Source organism: Arctopsyche grandis, chromosome 1 (assembly GCF_051622035.1).
Source record: "Arctopsyche grandis isolate Sample6627 chromosome 1, ASM5162203v2, whole genome shotgun sequence".
Classification (NCBI taxonomy): Eukaryota; Metazoa; Arthropoda; class Insecta; order Trichoptera; family Hydropsychidae; genus Arctopsyche; species Arctopsyche grandis.
In genome coordinates, this window is record NC_135355.1 from 38053423 (window position 1) to 38076377 (window position 22955).

The window sequence follows — 22955 nt, forward strand, 5'->3', positions numbered from 1 at the left end:
TACTCATTTATACATGCCTTTTGATAGAATTTTAATGGAGAAAATTGAGTTATGTCTGAACATACATTATATAAATTACACTTAATGATACTCATAGCCCAATTTTACAAAACTTTGTGAGTTCAATACATTTCCATTATATTGTACATAATTTGAAATTACTTAGCTACAGAAAAATATCAAATTGGTATCAAAATATACATTGTTTGAATAAATAAATAGATATTTATATAATCTATTATATTTATTGTTAGCTGTTAGCTCAATAATCGAAAGCCTTGAAACGGGATAAAACTATAAAAAGGATACATGTATGTATGTATGCACTTCATAAGCAATTCCAGACTAGAAAAAGTACCCTTCACCTACATACTACATATACATATGTACATATACTAAAAGCCAGACCTTGACTTCATTATCCTTTGCGGTATCTCTTCCAGCTGATATAACACACGGGACGAAAAGTATAACTCGGTCAAGATCGACCACCAGCCAATTAATTAAACAAAGTACATACATAATATAAAATAACTAGCCAAACTGCCTGGTATTGCTTGAACGGGTAAGAGTTAAAACTATAAAGTAAAAAATATAAATATTTGCTGTCTACGGTATAATTAAAGTTCGCCCCGTTAGTTAACCAAATTGAGTGGTTCCTAATTGAAAACGGATAAACAAAAATAGGTAATTGAATAAATTTTCGGTAAGAACGTTTTCACTTTCATTTTCAAAATTTCAAAAATGTTATCTAAATCTTAGTAGAATTTATCAAATCCCAAAACGCATATAAATCGTCGATTTTTTTTCGGTCATTGGAACTCTCTACAGAGACACGTTGATCAGCTATTTGTAATAGGGATGATCACCAAGATCGTCTGATTTTAATTAAACGTTAGATTATTTTCAGCTCATTGATTAAAATAAAGTATACGCTAATCATTCACAGTCAAAAGTCAACATATTAACTGCTATTGTAAAAAAAGAGCCGCATTTTTGCGAAAAAATGATCAAAGTCCGATTTAAAAAAAGCTTTTATTTAGTAATTGAAAAACAAACGATAGCTCAATATTGTGGCTTTTTAATTTTTTTTTTGTTATTGTATACGTTTTGGCAGAGGTTTAGCTGCGAGGTAGATATTTATGTCGAATCGAAACGACTATTATAGTACGGAAAGCGATATTTATTTATTTTTTACATACCTCTTATACAGTTCACATGGTTTTCGTGCTAGTGGTAATTTTTTATATCTCTTATCTCTTTTCCGATCGTTTTCATACTTTGCCATATTGCTCATTTTGGTCATCAATATACGTTAATGTATCGTCTGCCATTACGTTGGAGATAAAATATCGTATACAATGCGTATCAAATATCCAGAATCCCGGGTACGGTGACGTCTATGACGGTACGGCAAGCTACCATAATCTATCTTCAACCTTTTCGCCTTGATATGGCGATATCAGATTTTAATTGTTTAAACGCCTATAATTCACTCTATATTTTATAAATTTTGCTCTATAGGTTCTCGTTATCTCTAATATATAAATATTTATAGTTTTAACTCTCATATGTATAAATAAATTTCAAATTTGGCGTGTAGCTTCTTGTAAGGTAATACACGATATATATTGATTTTTGGCCAAATATGTCAGATCTGACATTTCACTGCTAAAAGTACTTCTATTCAATGAGCGTTATCTGCGAGATAAGTATTCAATAAGAAGTTATGTTGTATCTAATTGTTAATATGATTTACAATAAGTTTTCCACCAACTAAAAATCAAGGCCACATTTTTTATTACATATGTACATATATACCAGGAAGGCCTTACAGGTAACCCCAATGCGCCTTTCTGTCCAATTACAAACATTGCAGCATTTTTTTTATTATACAAGTCGCTGAATTACGAGGCACTGAAAATCTATGAATTGTACATAAATTTTATTGTACATTAATCAATCTCAAATAGTGCGTGACTTAGTAGGTAGGAAGGATATTTACCCAATTTCACCAGGAACCGTTTCAACAATGAAATCAGAGAAAATTGGCAAATTCTGATAGGAAACGATCAACCTGCAGTCACAAATATCCAGGTCTGACCAGCAGCACTACATATATACTCATGGGATCAAACCCGGCGCCTTTCAACGCTAAGCAGAAGCTTAACGACCGAGCTATGCTACTGGTTAAGACAGACAGATATACAGACTAGCGATATTATATATATGATGATATAAATGATATGATGACTTATCCACGAAGAATAATACATTCCAGCTATTTCATCTTCTATTTGTGTATTTTAGACGTGGAAAACTCCCCTAAACAATAAATCGAGACAAAGTACGTATTTTCGGTAAGTGCATAGTATCAAGCTAGCAGGGAAAAAGCCCAGTTTCCGAAGGCTCTAATGAACGTCGCAGTAGTTGCAAGGGATGCATTGTCGGTGACTTTCAAATATACCTTTCTCGTCCCCCTCAGAGCCTAATGGCGTGAAACTGAAAGGAAAACTGCATACAATGCCTCATTCTTTCACATCGTCTAGATACAATGTACGTATATATGTATCTTGGGTACGTGTGCCAATTTAGCCAAAGGAGAGCGTGTCACTCTAGAGTTGAGACGACTCACTAAAATTCTATGATATCAATTGTGTAGGCGTAAAAGCTACCTCTGCGAGGCGTGGCGCATTATTGTTATTATTATTGTAATCAATTGAGCCAGTAATTTATTTTCCTAATACATATAAATTGTCGAGATTAAACGGGGATAATTTGGCCCTAGTTTCCCTTATCTCGTTACTTACGTCAGCGTTGCTCAACAGCGAGCGGTCCTAAGCCGTATTTTACATAGATAAATATGCTTTTTTATTTGTCAAAGCCCTCGCATATGGTTGGACTGTAACTAAATATCGTCAAGTTAACATTTCGTGAGGGATTAATGAATATATTAAAGCATGAATTTTTAGTGAGTGGATCGAGCATAGTTGGGCTTTATTTATGTATGTAATATTTCAACCTCAATAAAAGAGTCATATGTATATAATAATGAAAAATTATAAATATATGGGACGTATTTTTTCATATAAGGTGATAAAATCCAGTTGAATATTGTGAAACAACTTAATTTTAATTATTAAATTAGACAAATTTATGTATAATATGTAACTCACGTATGAAAAATTAAAAAAAAATTATATTTTTTAAAAGGAATTTTATGATTATTTTTATACAATTAATTCGGTTCTTCACTATTTAGAATGTTTCATTAAAGCTTTCGTAAAATTTGCTATTATTTTTTAACTGAATAAGTTAATCGAAGTCTGCAGTAATAAATAATCATTATAATTGTCCTAACTAATTACGTCCAATGAAAAGTCTCACCTTATTATTTATTTATTTTTTAAATTTCTCCATAGTGATATTACAGATTATCCCCAGGTCGTCACTATGGCTAATTCATTACAAGACATTGAAAACTCATAATTATTACATACACACATATGTAAATCGAAACAATACCTGATAGGTCAGATATTACAAACATCGTATAAATACGATTAATGACATTTTTCATGTAACGATACGAATTTTTAAATTCGATAAACAACCACAGAGACATCTATGGTGAGAAATCTGGCGAAACCTGAGATATAACAATAACTCAAAGTTTGCAACAGAAAATTGGGAAGGAAAAGCCAATTTTACAGGAACCTTTTTAATGAAAATCAGAATTCATCTTATATAGAGGTTTCACTCTCAGACTCGAAAAAGAAAAATCGTATAAATTGATCAGAGATTCCTTCTTCTCAAACAGAGTGGCTAAGGTTTGGAATAGTCTTCCTAACAGTGTAGTGAATTCTGAAAACCTTGATGTTTTTAAAAACAAGCCAGATGTCTTTTTTGGTATTCTCTCTTATTTCGTATTCGTTGATTTTATGGAGGTAAGCCAGTTATTAATAGAATTTTTGTTATTAATCCACAAGAATAGTCTTAATATGATTTTTCTAAGTTAAATTTTATTTAATTCTCATATAAAGACAATTTAATATATTATCCCCGTTAATTCAATTCAGATTCGTGCAAATACGAGTAAATACTAGTACGAGCTTTTATCTCGCAATTTTACCGATTTAAAATTCAGCACACTTCCAATTAACACTTTTAAACGAAAATAAAAAATAGTGTAGCCAGAACACTATCTCAATTAACATGTTTCAATAGAAAATACTCAATATAAAATAGTATTAAGAGTGGAAAAAAATCCCAAGTAAAAATACGTAATTTTGACTTTTGATTTGAACTGGACGACTACTTAGAGAAATTTGAAAGCTGAAAAGTACTACAAATGAAAGATAAAATACCCGACTATAGATTCCAATATTCATTTTGAACAGGAAATTGACAAGTGTTGAGACATCGACCGAACAACACCAATATATAGAAAAATCGCGCGATTTCAAACACACATATCTCTGAATATCGAGCTAATCAACATTTTCTATTACCAGATTCGTGTTTACTGGGCATCGATCTATAAGAAAAGTCATATCTCGTCTCTGAACTATTTTTCATGTCGAACAGTGTTATTTTTGTTTTTATTTTATTATTTATATTAAGTCAAATCCTGTAGGTCTATTAGCTTTGCCACCTGCTCAAAAAATAAATAAAATGCTTACTGAATTATACAGCTAAGAAGTAAAAGAAATAGCGAATATTAAAATAATCATGTAAATATGTATAGTTTGAAAATATACAACGTATTTCATTTTCAAAGTGACCTCTAAAGATGTGTCCCTCGCTATAAAATTTACATGCATACATGTACAGTCGATGTATTGTAAAACTTTAACATTTTGTTGTTTGCTGTTTTTAGAGCTTTATTATTATTATTATGGTAGTATAACAAGTTTATCCATATTGCCGAGATCATGTTTCATTCCACAGTTAAAGTATAGTATAAAGTTTTATATGTGGTCTGTTAAATGTACGTTTTATTCTAAAACGGCATTCGTAGATATGAACATAGTTGGATATATGTATGTATGTACATATGAAAAATATTAAAAATGCATCGAATTCCTTGTCAAACATCGATCGAGCGATGGTATTTAATTAAAAGTTTGACGTCTTAGCCATCTGGACATTAGCACGTAACAAATGTGACCTTTCGCTCGATTTTTCCTTTTCTCGGGACGCTTTTTTAATTAATAACGTTTGTCACGTTACCGCTATAGCAATATCTCTGGACAACAAAGGGGAGAAGAAATGTCAGTTGCGCTTTTCCACTGTTTGTTCACCCCCCTTCCACGTTTCGTCTCTTTGTTTTATCGGCGGACGTCTTTTTGTCTAGCGGATATATCTTTTATTAGCTTCGTGCCGGAAAATTGCTTCTGACCTGCGATTTTATACGACGAAATGTTCTAAAAAGCCCCCGGAAAAAGTCTAAATTCGGCAAAAAAAATGTTTTCTCATCGCAAAAGGCGAAAATCGAACTCAACCTAACGAACGGTTCCGGGTCCCCAGGGTCGAAATTAGCGTTCCTCGTATTGCCAATTAGAGCGAGAAAAAAATTGCCATAAATTTGATTGTTTGATTATCATTCGGAAAATCCTTTACTTTTGTGCGCTTTTTTTTTTTTCGCCCGATCGCGATATTTTAATAGATTGAAAAATGTATTCATGGTTTCTTTTTTTCTCTTAATTTGCATAATAAATAGAATATTCAAACTAAGTTTAATGGGATTTGATTAAAACTCGGCGAGATTGATTTAATTTAATTTTGCACCAAAAAAAGTCTTCCTAGTAAATTCGTTTTTTAGCCGAACTCCCATTAGCTTCGCTCTGTCTATCTATTCGTTTGAATCAAATAACTCCATCGGAAAAATTTACATAAAATTCGCCACGGAAATATTTTAATGCTAAGCTCAATTTTATTTTAACGTTTTTGCTGAATATATAACCTTGCGGGCATAATATATTCAAAAAGGAAAATATATGTATAATACATCTAAAATCAACAGCTCAATTTTTTTATGAAAAACCTTAAAATTTACACGTCACAACTACATATGTATGTACATACATATGTTCATAAATGGCAGCATTTCCGATTAAGACTTTTTACAAAGTACGCTTTAATTTTTTAACAGTAATGAGTAATGTCGATTATTTCAGCTAATCCTCTGAATAAATGTGGGTGGGTAAATATTAAGTTTTCAAGAGGGATTTGTAGACTGTTTAAATAAATAAATAATGCAAAAAAAAACATTTAGTAAAAACAATAATTATTTTGTAAGGTCATTCAATGAGCAACCAATAAATCTTTGATATTAGAAAAAAAATAATTATCTCGCAGATAAAACCGACTGAGGAGATATACAGTGAAATGTCAGATTTGACATATTTGGCCAAAAATCAATATATATATCGTGTATTACATTACATGAAGCTAGACGCCAAATTTGAAATTTATAAATACATATGAGAGTTAAAACTATAAATATTTAAATATTAGAGATAACGAGAACCTATAGAGCAAATTTTATAAAATATAAAGTGAATTATAGGCGTTTAAACAATTAAAATCTTATATGGCCATATCAAGGCGAACAGGTTGGAAGACACGGGACGAACGCTTATTAAACGTCAGGAAGGTTTACGGGCCCCGTTTTTAAAACGCGTTGTATACGATATTTTATCTCCAACGTAATGGCAGACGATACATTAACGTGTATTGATGAGCAAAATGAGCAATATAAAAAAATGACCACCAACACGAAAGCCATGTGAAACGTAAAGAAGGTATGTAAAAATTACAAGTGCCATCATTTGTGTCATCATCAAATGCCATAATAACGTTGTATGTGGCATTAACGTTGTTTAATAATAACAAATGGACAACTTCTATATCGTCGTCTTTCTAAACTCTCAGAAGTTACCCTGAACTTGGTAGCTGAAGATATCATCAAATTTTTGGTGTTAATTATATCTTTGACAATATTAATCCCATTAAAGACTGTCGTTATGGCACTAAATATACTGATATATGTACATATTTATTTAAGTTTGGACCATTGTGGTATTCCGCAGGAATCCCTAATGAGCCACATTGGTCGAAAATTAAACAGAGAAGAGTAAAAAATTATACAGACAAAAATGCCTATATATATATGTATGTATCTATCTTTAAAATACCGACATTACAAGTGACATTACGATATTACAAATACTTATAACGTTATGACTTGTAACTTCAAGTCTCTAGTCCTAGTAGGTAGCATTTTAAAATTGTTTTGAAGGTGCAAGTAAAAGCCGACACTTAAATATATCGCAAATTACGAATAAAACGCATTTGACCCTACAAATGTGACACCCTTTGGCACGCTTTAAATATATTGAAATAATCTCACTAGCCCTGTATTATTATTTTATTTATTTATAAATCTAAAGATACATATGTCAGTATATTAAGAGGTAAACCCCAATGCCCTTTCCTGACCAGTTACAAACAATTTTACATTATCATAATGATAGAATAGGAGCATTTTATAATATCAGCGAATTCGAGATGATTACGTATATGCTGTATGTCTGTAAAATATCAGTAAAGCGATCTAAAGAATTGTAAATAGGTTTTTGAGCTCTTTTTCCTTTTATGCTGTACATTAACGTTAGAATAATATAATACTATGATTACTAACAAAATTAAATTAAAATTGTAAAATAGAAAATGATCAGTAGATCAGTAGCTATTAAAATAGATATAAGATGTATTGTGAACATAATTAAGTAATAATAAAAACCATTTAAAAATCAAAATCAAAGCGATCTAAGCAATGGAAGTGGTTCAAAATCAAATCACGATTTATTTATAGGTGAAGTGAACAGAACAGAGTGAAGCTAATAAATTGCTTTATAATGATATGAATATGCCTTTTTGTTCGCTATGCGTTCATTTTAGAACCATGAAATTCAATATATTAACTTTGATATACCGTAAAATACGAAATTTTAATTTAAAATCTTCATTCCCTCGAGTAACACCGGTTAATTTTACGAGAATGAACAATATGTTTATTTTATTATTTTAAATCGAAATTTTTCAATTTCGTCTTAGTCCACGTTTCAAAAATATTTTGAAAAAATATATTTGGCGTAATAAAAATAAATAGCGGTAAAATTTGAAGCATATTGCGGGTGAATAATAAGGCTTTCACAAACGCGAAAAAAAATATTATAAATGAGTCGCGCTCACTGAAAAAATGTATAAACATAAGAAAAGAAGGAAAAGGACGGCGATGCGAAAATCTTTGATGAAAATGCGAAAGAGAGAGAGGTAGGGTAGAGCCGGTGTAAAAAATACATATAATATAAGAAAAACTGTTGTGGTGAGAAGACTTAGTGCCACGGGGTACGTTACACATGTGCTCTCGGGAAGCATTAGGAGACGCGTTACCGGATTATTACCAAAGATATTTCAGCGAGAAGAAGCGTTCTTAAGTGTATGAAAACCGTAAATTATATTTACATTCAGGATGACACGAAGGCGTTGAAAAAGTTTTTAAAGAGAAATTTTAACGGTGCTATATGCGCTTTATCTTCAGGCTCTTTATCCTGTCAAGAAGTCGGTGACCATAATGGTAGACGTAAGCCAGGCTGAAAGATAAGCCAGAGATGTTCGAGACTTGTTCCGCATGGTTTTGGATACTGCAAGACTGACAGGAAGTGGGGAATGTACATATGTATTTACATATGTTATCATTGTCCTCAAAGGAGAGTTGTTAGAGAACTATTGGGTAAACATGTAAATACATACATATTGTTACGTACGCCGCGGATTAAGCGAATAGAATCTCAGAGACTGTGTGACCATTCAAGGATTATCTGTTAACGGATTAACTAAGTTCTTGCACTTAGGATCAACGGATATTTGTTAACGGATTAACTAAGTGTTTGCACTTACTTCCAGGATTATATCTAGACTCTAAGTGCATATAGGCTTAACAATGACCGTTATTAATCCTTTCTCAGAATTGACCTGTACCGTGGGACCGAACGTCGTGGGAAGACATATCCGTACGTGACCATAACAATAGGCAAACAAATTAGACGTCGAAGATGTCCTGAGAGATCTATCTCTTATAAGGCGATATCATCCACCTTAGGCCCTTTACTATTTAAAATAGACATTAATAACCTCCCTAAAGTACTACGCAATGCTTCATGTCTCTTGTTTGCAGACGACGTTAAACTATTCTTTGCTGTTAAGGATGAGAGGCAAGCCTCTCTCCTTCAAGCTGATATTAACGCTGTTTTAGAGTTCAGTTCCAGTTTAGGGCTTGAACTGAATACTAGTAAATGTGCCATTATGAGTTATGGACGTGCGAATGCGCTCTATTGTCACGGATATTCCATTGGATCCGTATTGTTGAAGCGCGTGGAATCAATGGTCGACTTGGGTATCACTTTTGATACTCAATTCACCTTTCACAACCACATCAAGACAATCGCTGACGTTTCCTTGACTTTCCTTCCTCGACTTGGATTTGTCTTGAGATATGCTAGATTATTCTCCAACCCCTTGTCTTCTCGCTTGCTTTTCAACTCGCTTGTTAGAAGTAACCTAGAGTATAATGCAATTGTGTGGAATCCGCATGAAGCAAACTACTCTCTTATTATAGAAAAAGTGCAAAAAGCATTTCTTCGTTTTCTTTATAAGAAAGAGTATGGGTACTACCCATATCTCTATCCTACTCCTTTCCTTTTGGGCATGCTTGGGTATAATTCCCTTGAACTTCGGAGAAACTTCTCGTTAATTCGTTTCGTTCTCCAGCTATTGCGTGGTAATACGTCATGCCCGTTGTTGCTGGAACAGTTGGGACTTTATGTCCCTAATAATTATGTGCGTGGTAGACATCATCATTTGATGGTTGTACCTGCTGCTCGCACAGTTCTTTTTCGAATGGCTCCTATTCCAAGAGCTATTCGACTTCTCAATGAAATCGTTGCTGCTGTCCCTGAATGTGATATTTTCCACCTTGGGGAGCGTAGATTATCGGATATTATTTTAACATATTTATCTGGTAACCTGCGCTCATCATTACTTTCTTAATATGAATGTGATGAATGAGTGGAATCTTAATCTACTCTCTTCCATTTGGGCCTCGCTGTGATTTTATTTTTATTTAAATTTTGTTTTATTTTATTTTACTTTTTCTTTCTCCTTTGTATATTTTTATATACTATTTTAATTTTGTTCAGTGTAAACAAAGAATGGGATTTATGGATTTTATTTTTAATTTTTACACTTTTGTTATTTTTTTTCTCTCTGAATGATGTATTATTTTCCTTTTGTTACTTTGTTTTTATTATTTTATTTTACCATGTTTTTCTGCTTTTGCTTTTTTCCTTTATTTACAGTTTACTTGTTTTTATATCATGTTTTTATATATTTTTCAAATGTAGGCCATTGTGGCGCATTAGGTTCTTCCTGTAATGCCACAATGGTCCAAAACTATTGAATAAATAAATAAATCATGTCATTCTGGACTGAGCACTGCCAGTGCGTGTATCTCCTTAATCATCAATAAATGCTGTGAAACGACTAAGGCCTTTTACTTGTATCCTCAACCCACCCCTAGGCAACAATATGTTAGATACATAATATACATATTTTATTTTGTAACATATTAGTCACAGTGACATTACAGAGTACTTTAACGATTCACTGTGACCAGTCACTTAATCACAACATCATAATAATTATAATTAACCTGAATTATATTTTGATGAAAAAATTATTGACATTTATAATTGATAGCTGAAACCTGGCTTGCGTTGCAATTCCAGAATAAGGCATGCAATTCCCGTTCCCGTTCCCGTTCTCGTTGCGTCCCCGTTACCGTTTCAAGTAATTGTTGGACCTAAACTGCTGAACTAACGTCTCTTCAACGCCGTGTCCTTATAAACCAATTGGTAATATGGTTACCAACGAACACATTTTCTTTACTGTACAATGGCGCTTCAAGCTTTCGCGTCGGTAAAATCGTAATTACTTATATTATTATTAAGAGGTTTTTTCACAGTAAGCTCCCCGACATGCATACAACAAATCCTAAAAGTTCCATCGTAATCGGTTGAGTGGTTTAGGAGCCTAACATACAAACATACAAACATATATACTGTCTATTTCGAAATTATATGTTTACCAAAATCTGACGCCTGCGCCCCCGGGGACTTCAAATCCGAATCGAAAAAAATCGAATCGGCGCCTATGAATCGAAAAAAAAAATCGAATGTGTTGTCTACGAATCAACCAACCAAAGTTACATATGTATATGCAAAGTCTCTTTCGAAATTATATATTAGATAATCTACAGTGGATGGCGAATATCTATGAATGATGATGATGAAAAAAAGGATAAATGAAATAAAATTAAAATATCGTTGCAAATTATTATTTAATTTATTTTTTTAAAAATAGTATAAAACAAAATTTAAATATCGTTTTAATCGTCTTACACTATTAAATAAATACAAATATTATTTTAATAATACAAATATAATAACGATTTTGAAAAAAAAAACGCATTTTTTTAATATAAAACAATAAAAATTAATAATTGTGTACCAAAATTATTCAAAACTCACAATATACATTATTCAGAAATTACTTCAACTTATCACAAAAATGTGATATTTTTGGTAAATTTAAATAATTAAATATTTATTTCGATCAAATGTCCATCGGCCTCATAACTGTTCGATCAAGTGTCCGTCTGCATAGTGTCCATTCGGCCAATAGTCAATCAGCCGATATTAATTGTTTCGCCTGGTCAAATAGTCCTCAATATTTGCAATTTTGTAACAAGTCCCGGAAATGAATGTTGCATGCGTTCAAATATGGGGCATGGATCCATCTCAATCCTGGATATTTTTAATGTTTATCAAAAATAATATGATAAAAAAAACCACTAGGACTAAAACATTACACATGCATACACGTATGTAAATATGTATATGTGATGTGAAATTCTTTCACTAGGTGGTATTAATATGCGCATGGAATTATTAAATTGCACGGTTTTTTTTAAGCGCGCACACACGTTTGAATTTATACATACAATAAACAAGAGAGTACGTTGAAAAGAAATCTCCGAATGATTTCAAAGGAAATATTTAGCATGCGGGGGATGAAATGCGGCAAATATTCAACACAGTTGAAAGGAAGACGAATTGAATGGGCACGAAAAAAGGATTTGAATACGAAAAAAGCCAAACGAACAAAGAGTCGTTTCGTTGCAAACGCGCCAAAAGTCACACACGACGAAACAAATGCAATACATAGAGCGCTAGATTGCTAGTGATTAATCGGTCTAGAAGATTATCCCGTGTCCTGTGCAATGTCAATACATCTTTTCTAGGATCAATGGAGATAATTAAGATGCCTTCTTCTTTCCTTGTATTTCGTTAATTGTTAAGTAAGTATCTAACTTTCCTGCTTGCTCAATGGGGTGAACTGCCGATGGGTCTGCTTTCTGCTGAGTGATGTGAGCTGTGTATTAAGAGGTGTGTCTCAGGTGTTAACGTGTCTGTCTGAACGCTCGTGAGCAATTCGCCTCATTGAGCATCACAATAAGTGGTGGTGGGAGAAGTACGTCGTAACAGACCCACATACGAGCCTGTCCAGTATCTAAATCTGCAAAGCTTCAAAATACCCGATTAATTTAGCTCATTATTTGAAGAAATTGGCTTTACGTTTTTTTGAATAATCTGTATATGTATGTATGGGTTTGGTGCATCCGCTCTAAAATCGCCAGATTAACAGAACGGCAGCTTTAAACGTAATTCTCGTTTTCTCGAATGATAGATTGCACATCAGATGACGAGTAACCTTTAGATGTGCACAGATGCAATTATTATAATTGAGTTGGATCTTTCTGGCGAGTTTAAAAAGGTAAGATTCGGAACTTATCGAATCTTGCCTTATTAATCTCGCCTGAAAGATCCAACTAAATTTTAATAATTACCATTTTAATAATTGCATCTGTGCACATCGAAAGGTTACCCGTCATCTGATGTGCAATCTATCGTTCGAGAAGATGAGAATTGCATTTAAAGCAGCCGTCCGTTAATCTGTCGTTCAATTTTTCTGGTGAAACATTGTGTATATATATATACACACAAATATTGATATTTGAAGAATATTTGAATATAAAATTAGATTAATAAAAAAAAATTAATTTAAAAATAAATTGTAATATCTAGAAATTTAACTAAAACATTGTGTATATATATATATAGGATCCGGATGTGAAGGATTCCAAGTGAAACGCAGATTAAGTCAGAACTATGTATTTATTAACACATGTTATCTTCGGGCTCGTTCTCCAACAAGTGACCATAACAACACGCATCCGGTCTTTCCCAGGCATACCACACACACTCTATCTCGGCTCGTTTAAAAATCAATTCTACATTCGGTCATTCCTGACTGTCATTCGCCCTCGGATGACATTCTTCGTCTTTTATATTTTTACAGCATTTCATCTCACATTCTTTTACATTTCATCTTCTACTCTATACAATGTATCATCTTACATTCTTTTAAAACATTTCCTCTATCATCCTCAACAATGTTTCATCTCACATTCTTTTACATTTCATTTTCCACTCTATACAATGTATCATCTTACATTCTTTTAAAACATTTCCTCTATCATCCTCAACAATGTTTCATCTCACATTCTTTTACATTTCATTTTCCACTCTATACAATGTATCATCTTACATTCTTTTAAAACATTTCCTCTATCATCCTCAACAATGTTTAATCTTCCATTCCATAAAATCATCTTATATTCTCCTAAACATGCTTTCAATTGTCACAATTACAATTTAAATCACAATTACAATCATCATCACAACTACATTTCAATACACTTATACATCAATCATTTCACAATTTACATAACAATTACAATTATAACAAATTAATCGTTACACATTTCACTACAAATCAATTTTTTCATTTCAACACAATTCAATCTTCAATAAAGTTACACATAACAATTAAAGTTACACATAAATCATCACAATTACAATTTAAAATTATGTCAAGCAATACAAAACATTAAAATCAATACCTTTACAATGACAAGTTAAATCTTTACATCGGAAACAATCACATTTTATAACATTACTAGAATTAGCAATAAAACATTAAAATCAATACCTTTACAATGACAGGTTAAATCTTTACACCGGAAACAATCACATTTTAAAACATTACTAGAATTAGCAATAAACATTAAAATCAATACCTTTACTATGACAGGTTAAATCTTTACATCGGAAACAATCACATTTCAAAACATTACTAGAATTAGCAATAAAACATTAAAATCAATACCTTTACAATGACAGGTTAAATCTTTACATCGGAAACAATCACATTTTAAAACATTACTAGAATTACATTTCAATACAGTTATCTTATATTCTTCTAAGCATGTAACCAAATTAAAACATGATTCAATATACAAAGCACTTCCCAAAAATACTAGAATAAGCAATAAAACATTACACTTTTCAATCATCAAATTACAAGTAAGGCTTAACTAAAAACCCTCCAGGCATTTCACTTATTCTCTAATTCACAAACGCACACTTCACTTCCATCGGTGCAACTTAAATTCTATCCAATGCCCTCGGCGATTCTCTGTGACTGTCCGAGGAATCTGCCGTCACCCCACAGATATTCTGCTAGTAATTTACCATAAATGAAGTCAACACATATTGGTTCTAGCTCACTGATACATCCAGTAAGTCTTTTATCAATCCATGGTTCTATTTTCTTTTCCATTGAATTAACATCAATCCGACTACGACCGAGCTTGAAAGTGAATACAGTCTCTTTTGGTGTTGAAATTTTGACTGGGTCCCTTAATCCTTCTTGTGATTTAGCCATATCTTTCTCTTTGTCTTTATGTTTCTCCTTTTCTTTATTCTCATCTTCAGAATTCTTCAAATGACTATAATCCTTAGATCCTTTTCCAAATTGATCATCGGGTGGTTCATCTGTATTTGAAAACGGTATGTCTCCGTAGTCCCAAAGTCTTCCTCTTTGCAAACCATCACCGTCCATACTTCCATCAGCCAGGTTCACACCTCCATCAGCCATGTTCGCATCGTCCTCTTCATCATTGGAAACAATGAGTTCTCTTTGAGCAGACATCTCTCGTGAAGCCCGTTGCTGCAAAGGTCTTTTTCTGTGCAAACCATCACTGTTCACACTTACATCAGCCATGTTTACATCTCCATCAGCCATGTTCGCATCGTCCTCTTCATTATTGGAAACAATGAGTTCTCTTTGAGCAGACATCTCTCGTGAAGCCCGTTGCTGCAAAGGTCTTTTTCTGTGCAAACCATCACTGTTCACACTTACATCGGCCATGTTTACATCTCCATCAGCCATGTTCGCCTCGTCCTCTTGTGTTAGAATACTGACTGGTTCTCTTATTTCTTCTTGTATTGGAATACTGACTGGTTCTCTTATTTCTTCTTGTATTGTCAAGACAGTCTTTGTTTTGGTGCTGTTACATTGAGCTGATATGTGCCCAAACTCGTTACAATTGAAACAACGAGTTCCTCTCGTCTTAAACCTACAGTCGGCTGCTAAATGACCACGTCCACCACAATTGTAGCATCGTGAACTCAGTCTTTCTCGGTTTTCACGGTTTCTCACGGGCCCCGTCACCCTGGGTTCGTCGTCCTCTCTAATTTTCTCGCACTGCGTAATTCGCGTCTTCAGCTCCTTAATAGATCCAGCCCAGCTCAGAATCAATTTTTCGTACTTATCAAACCCAAGTCCACCAATTATGTACGCGATAATCGCCTCTTCCTCAATAAAACTACACTTGGCTGCAATCCCCTTCATCCGGTAGATATAGCTTAAACTGTCTTCTGCTTTTCCCTTTTTCTCTAACCTCAGTTCTCTGTGCACGTCCGCACTATTCAACTGATGGCCAAACTCTCTGGTCAATCGTTCTTTTAATATCGCCCACGTGATTATGCCCGTTTCCGAGTCCAAGAAGTTCTTGGCAGTTCCTTCACACAGCATCCGCCCATACACCAACTGTTGTGTCTCCGTCCAGCCGAGGATTTGCGCGTTTTCTTCGAGGCGCTCAATCCACACTGCAATAGGGCTATTTCTGCCGTTATATTTCGGCAGACCGAAATCAACCTCCAGATCTCGGAAATTGAACTGTGGTATCTCCCTCGTCGTCGTTGCCACTGGCGTCGTCTTTCTCGTCGTGGATATCATCATCGTCGTGTGGCGTGTTCGCTGACGTGACGTCACCGACGTCACGGGCTTCGCCTTCATGCTCGTACCGCGCGTCCTAACCTCAACTGTCAAAACTCCGCGTCGTCGTCTGACCGCTTCCGGCTGTCACTCGAAATGTCTTCAGGCATCCCGGACGAGCCCCCAAATATAGGATCCGGATGTGAAGGATTCCAAGTGAAACGCAGATTAAGTCAGAACTATGTATTTATTAACACATGTTATCTTCGGGCTCGTTCTCCAACAAGTGACCATAACAACACGCATCCGGTCTTTCCCAGGCATACCACACACACTCTATCTCGGCTCGTTTAAAAATCAATTCTACATATATATACAAATATTGATATTTGAAGAATATTTGAATATAAAATTAGATTAATTAATTTAAAAATAAATTATAAAATAGAAATCAAGTTTATTCTAAAATTATTAATAATATTGATAAAACAAATAATAAAACTAAAAAAATAAATCGTTTTAAATTTAATTCTGAATGTATATATCTTTTTCTATAAAATAAAACCATTGAAGAAATTAATAAAACTAAAAATGAAAATATGTTTTAGAGCGGATGCACCGCATCCATATGTATGTATGCATATATTATATAAGACTAGTGGTTAGCATATAATGCATTCGAACAAAGTCGTCACGGGTTAGATGACCACTGGTTGCTGCTGGCCAGTGACTCTTGGTCAATCTTTTCCAATCAGAGGTTGCCTATTTTTCAGATTTTCATTGAAACGGTTCCTACAAAAAAGTATCTCCTGTCCTGTCTCGCTATAATTCCAATTATTCGGCATCTCGATTTTTTGCTTATTTCTATAAATGCTGCAAATTTCTTCCTAGATGTCTCTGTGATGTTGATTGTATTCGCCTTGTATAATTTTTACAATGCTATAGATGTCGTATTTAATGTAAAACAAACTAAATAAAAGTTTTTAATAGTGGCATAGTCCATTTTTCTTGTACATGATTGATTAAAAAAATAATAAATAAAATTTAAAAAAAGAAGAAAAACAAAGAAAATGTTTGTCCGCTTTGTAAACAACTATTTATATTTCAACCTGTATATGTATAATGTATGTACATAGGTGCGCCAAATGTGATTAACGCATTATATGCACTGTTTAGAGTTAGATGTCGAAGAATAAAAAAAAAAACCGGATAGTGCCGGGCAAACGTTTTCTGTCAGCATTAGGTGGAACTCTTTCAATGAAATTAGATAGTTCAATGAAATGACAAACTCTAACAGGAAATGATCGACCTTAGAGTAACATATCCACGGTCTGGAGCAGCTCACACCAGGGATAGAACCCGTGACCACACAATGGAGCATTTCATGCTAACCATCGATCTAAGGGGTTGGAGGAGGGGTATAAATTTGAATTAACCAATTGGAGCTGTTTGTCAATAGATTAAATTTTGTTTTCGATATTGATATTTCTTCACACTTGCGCACTTTAGGCGGAATATTTTGGAAAAGCCTGTTCTACATGAATCTATAAATTAACTTATAGCATTCAAAAATACTGTGTCCTCAATGTGAAAAGATAAAAATTGTTTGATTTACCCCTATCGCCTAAATGGTGTTGAATTAATGTTTGTGGATGAATTTTGCGATTGAGGGGCCATGTTCTCAAATAATTTTTATTTTAAACGGCACATAGAAAATATTTGTTTGCAGGCCACAAAAATACTGAGATTCTTACTACGAGCTAGTAAACCTTTCCAGAGTGCGTTGGTGATTAAATTCTTTATGAATCTCTAGTATGTAGCATTACAGAGTTTTCTACCCATATGACTCATTCATTTAAGATTGATAGAATCCAAAAACGGTTTCTCATATATCTTTATATGATATATGAGAAACCGTTTGGTTAGAGCGTTAGGTTTTAACTCATTGGAGTCTCGTCGTACTATGTTTCTGGGAAAGCACTTTTGTAAGGTATTAAAATGGGATAGTACACAACTTCGGGTTCTTAATGAATTTAAATTGTATGCACCTAGTAAGTTCAGGGACCTGAGGAATCGTGATTTGTTTTCTCCTTCTGTGGCTCGCACAAATATGTTGGCAACGTTTCCAATATCTAGAGCGATATATATGCTCAACCGGGTAGCTGGTGAAATTGATCTCTTCAATGTAAATTGTGCTAAACTAGTTGAGTGGTTGTTGACCAATTATAAATGTCAATGATTTTTCCATTAAGATATTACAGGTGGGTATTTTGTAAAAAATAAAAATAAACAAATAAATAAAGCAAAAACCGATAAAGCTGGATGCATGAAGGTGTGCTGTAAGGATTTCTGCTGTAAGGTCACCATGGGGATCGATCACAGTAAACGTGACTATCTGAATCTCATGAATATCCATCACTGTCAAGATTATAATTTTATTTGTGCCTTCACTATTTTTCGCGTCATCTCGGAAAATTTAAAAAGAGTCGCGTAGACAGTAGAAAAGAGTTTCCGAGCGATACTAGAATTCAACGTATTCCGACGATTGTTTCGAACTTTCGTTAGGGTAATTAGCGAGGAGCGGGCAAGGTGTTAAACGCTATATGCACACAGGGGGATGAGAGAGGAGAGTATCCCAAGTCACCTAGAATGAATTATTCGCAGGAATTTCGCCGGTCCAGGCCAACAGCGAAAACTCATTAGTGTAGTGTGGAACAATGTTACCGAGGGGATCTCCTGCGCCTTTTAATGCGCTTCAAAAGTATGAACTTCTTAATTATACACTCCATATACATATGTATATATATATATATATATATATATATATATATATATATATATATATATATATATATATATATATATATATATATATATATATATATATATATATATATATGTGTACGTACATCCATGTACGTTGCATATTTTCTTGCATTCGTGTGTATATTACTGGAATATTCGGATGCGGGGTATTTTTCCATAATAAAATTTCAAGTAGTGTGAATGCGCCGAAATGGGCTTTTTTATGCGAGCGGAAGAGTGCCAATCCTGCGGCCATTCTCGGCATGATAAAGGATGAGAGATTGCCTCATCAACTTTTTCCACTCTAGTCATGAGAACGATAGAGTTATTCGAACGCCGATATTGCTCCAGACGAATATATATGTATATGTATGTACGAGTATGTACATACATATGTATATGTGAACATATTCGACTGAGCCGAAACCAAATATTGTACGTGTGCGAAATATCTATACGTGGGTATACGTACATATATGTAGGTACATATGGCAGTTATCTATGAATATATTCATTTCTTGGTGGAATGCCTATTAACTGCTATGTACATACATATATTATTTTTTCATTGAATCATTAAACGATAAATAACCTACGAGTGAAGTAAAAAAAATATATAACAGAGATAAAGAGAGCCTATAAAGCAAATTTTTAAGATACTAGCTGAACCCGGAATGCGTTGCAACGTCACAATAACACATGAAATTGCCGTTCCCGTTCCATTTCTCGTTCCCGTTCCCGTTTCCGTTCTCGTTCACGTTCCCATTTGTTGTCCCAACGCAGGCAGTGAACACGTTGGTTGCGACGCGAAAACATTTGAAATTATAGCGTTGCAATGACACTCATTCCCGTTTTTCCCGTTTCCCTTACCATTTTTCGGTGATTTTTTTTCACAGTAATCTTTCCGGACATGCATACAATAAATCCATCGTAATCGGTTCAGTGTTTTATGGAAAGTGAAACAAGGAGATTATGCGTGAAATTTCAGCTTTAAATGTTTAAAACCAACCCAAAGTCGTTAAATAAATAGTAGATGATAATGTGTGTCGATGTCGCGCAAGAATGATATTTGGGATTAAAATAACTGTTTACATGTACATTTTTTATTTTATTTCGGTCATATAAACTATTTACAAATTAATAAAAAATAAATTAATATTTGGTTGCGGCTCCTTTTGCTTTTATCACAGCTTTTATTCTACTAGGGATGGAATCTATCAAAACTCTCAGAATTTATATATATGTATATATATATATATATATATATATATATATATATATATATATATATATATATATATATCTATATAGATAGATTGTTGAAACGGTTCCTCAAAATTGGCAAAAAATCATTTATTTCCAAATCTTCTGTATTTATTGTGTGTATAATTTTTAAAAATTATGTACAAAATCTAAATCCATAGATGTCTCAATGGATTAATTCTGTAATTAATTAATTAATTAGTTGTTATATCGTGTTATCCAACTTCTGGAAATACAGTGATTTATGTAATAATAAAACGCTGCGTTGTTTGTTGTATTAATTGTCCAGGATGACGCATTGAAGTCTTCCTGTCAAGCTCTCCTGGTATATACCTACATATGTAAAAATAAAATAAAATATGTGGGTACGTGTTTGTTTTGGACTACTGCATAGGCTCGGTGATTGTTTTGAAATTTTATACGAATTCTTTTTTTATGGAAAGCAAAGATGAATGGGGGAAGGGAGGGGTACGATAACCGGTATATATTGGTATTCTTGCGCTGGTTCTTTGTCGAGCAATAATTCAAACCAAGCAGGGCTGACGGTGGCCCTCCCCATAGTGGCGGGGAGGGCCACGAGCCGTCATGCCCTCCGAAGAGAGCAAATTAAACAGAGAGAGAGTGGAGGAAAAGAGGTGGGGGGGTAGGAGTAAAAAAAAGCACGCGAAGAAGAAAGCCCGAAATAATGAAGGAAGAGTTCACAGCGATGTAACTAATTAAAAACGGAAGGGATTCTCGGGAGGGCCACGAGGCCACTATACAAATAGTACGTTTCGGCGGCAAAGGCCTACGATTTATGGCCGCGGCCCTATGCACGCATTTTTGTTTGAAATGTAATTTATCCCGAGACCGTGGAAAAGCGCGATTTTTCTTCCCTCCCATGACCCGGCACGCACACTTTCCCGAAGAAACAAAAGGATACCACTGCTTACATGTACATACATACATATGTAGTACGTGTTTTTTTTTGAAACAGCACACTCGATTTCGACTATTGTTCTTTTTACAAACCTCCTTTTAGCTTCACTTACGATTACAATTCTGAAAAATTTTGCCTCTTATCCGATCGTGTTCATACTTTGCAATATTGCTCATTTTGAAATTTGAAATTCTGAAAAGTGACTGACGTCAATCCAGTTTTTAGTTTTAAACATAGATGGCGGTAGTAAAATAAAATTATTAGTATTATTATTCAAAATAATAATTTTATATACAAATTAGGTATAGAAGAGGTATGTTTTTAATTTTTTTTTTTTTTAAATTGAAATTCACTTCAAACAAAAACAAATGAATTTATTTTTCACACGCTTAAGAAAATTTCAACACCACTAAATAATTAGAATCATTATGAAAAACACGCACTGACATCACTTTATATCACAATGGGCAACTTAATAGTCACTAGTGACTGGTATGAATGGCCATTTATCTGAAGAAAATACGTAGATGTTGTGTACGAAGTACGGATTCACAGATGATAGTATTAAAATAAACTATAGTCGACATTGAATGGAGATTAATTTTCTTGAAAATTTTCATCTCTATTCACTAACGGTGTCAGTGAATTGAAAATTGAAACGTTAAATATTCGCGAACAGCTTTTGCCTAGAGCGAGGCTCGCCGTTATTCGTGAACTGAAATGAAATAAAAATAAACAATTGATTTAAATTCATTGAAATGTTTTTTAAATGATTAAATTTGACAAATATAATAGTTCCAGCACTAAGATTCACTTCTACGTCTTACGTTTATAACAATTAAATTCATTAAATTGGAACCTCTTGGCTTCAGAACTACTAATTGAAACCGTACTTGTTATTTTTTTGCCGTTAAAACTGAAACCAAAAATTGACAATCAATCTGGCATTCACAAGCATTGTTACAAACTTTCAAAGCATCGGGTCAGATTTTTTGATACTTTCAGAGTTGTGTGCTTTTTAATCTCAAACACACACACACACACACACTTGAATATTATACATATTACATACTAAAACTGTGGTAATTTTCAAAGTTTCGTCTTCTGATGAAATTTAATCAATCTCTCAGTGTTCCATTCTTCGAGAGTGTCTCGCTAAATTGGCAGCGGTGGCAAGTAAGTAATAACTCGTGTATCCATGTTGCAACACATGCACTACTATCATAATATCTAGTTAACCAAGGATAACTTGTATGTCCTATCTAAATTGGCAATAGTTCGGAAACAAAGTTATGCAAGTTCCACGTTAACTAACCGCTTTCAATCTCGCCGAATCTTTGATGAATTTTCATCTCTCTGAGGCTATCGACATAAGCGTAGTTTGTCAATAAGTGTATTATTAAGTCAAATCAATAAGTTATTTTGTAAAGTTATGTAAACTGAAGCACATGTCTTAGTAATGGAATGTATGATGTGTGTAAAAGGAATTGAATATGTTTATAAAATGGTATTAATTTTTTTCGTCATTATCTCAAGAATTGAGATGAATTCGATGAGTTGTGATGGGAGATGGTTGAGTGGAATTTAAATCATTTATATAACGAGAAAAAGAAAGATCGTAAACGGAAATTAGGAAGGAAGTAGATTGGATAGCTTTTAA

At 33.6% G+C, this 22955-nt stretch overlaps 1 protein-coding gene and 1 long non-coding RNA gene across 2 annotated transcripts in view; one reads left to right on the forward strand and one right to left on the reverse strand.

The window, feature by feature from the left end:
• LOC143909031 (uncharacterized) overlaps positions 1 to 22955 on the forward strand; it is a 265898-nt gene that overhangs the window by 187904 nt on the left and 55039 nt on the right. The gene's annotated exons all lie outside the window — the stretch shown is intronic.
• LOC143917845 (uncharacterized) lies at positions 13345 to 16125 on the reverse strand. Its single transcript, XM_077439454.1, has 3 exons — positions 14590 to 16125; positions 13678 to 14415; positions 13345 to 13583 (listed from the first exon to the last, which is right to left on the reverse strand). Exon 1 carries the CDS (start codon positions 16123 to 16125, stop codon positions 14701 to 14703), a length of 1425 nt encoding a protein of 474 aa, XP_077295580.1. The 3' UTR covers positions 13345 to 13583; positions 13678 to 14415; positions 14590 to 14700.

What these genes read in the sequence shown, in the direction of transcription:
- LOC143917845 (XM_077439454.1), bottom strand. Translation starts at nt 16,125, where the DNA reads ATGCTGTGTGAAGGAACTGCCAAGAACTTCTTGGACTCGGAAACGGGC.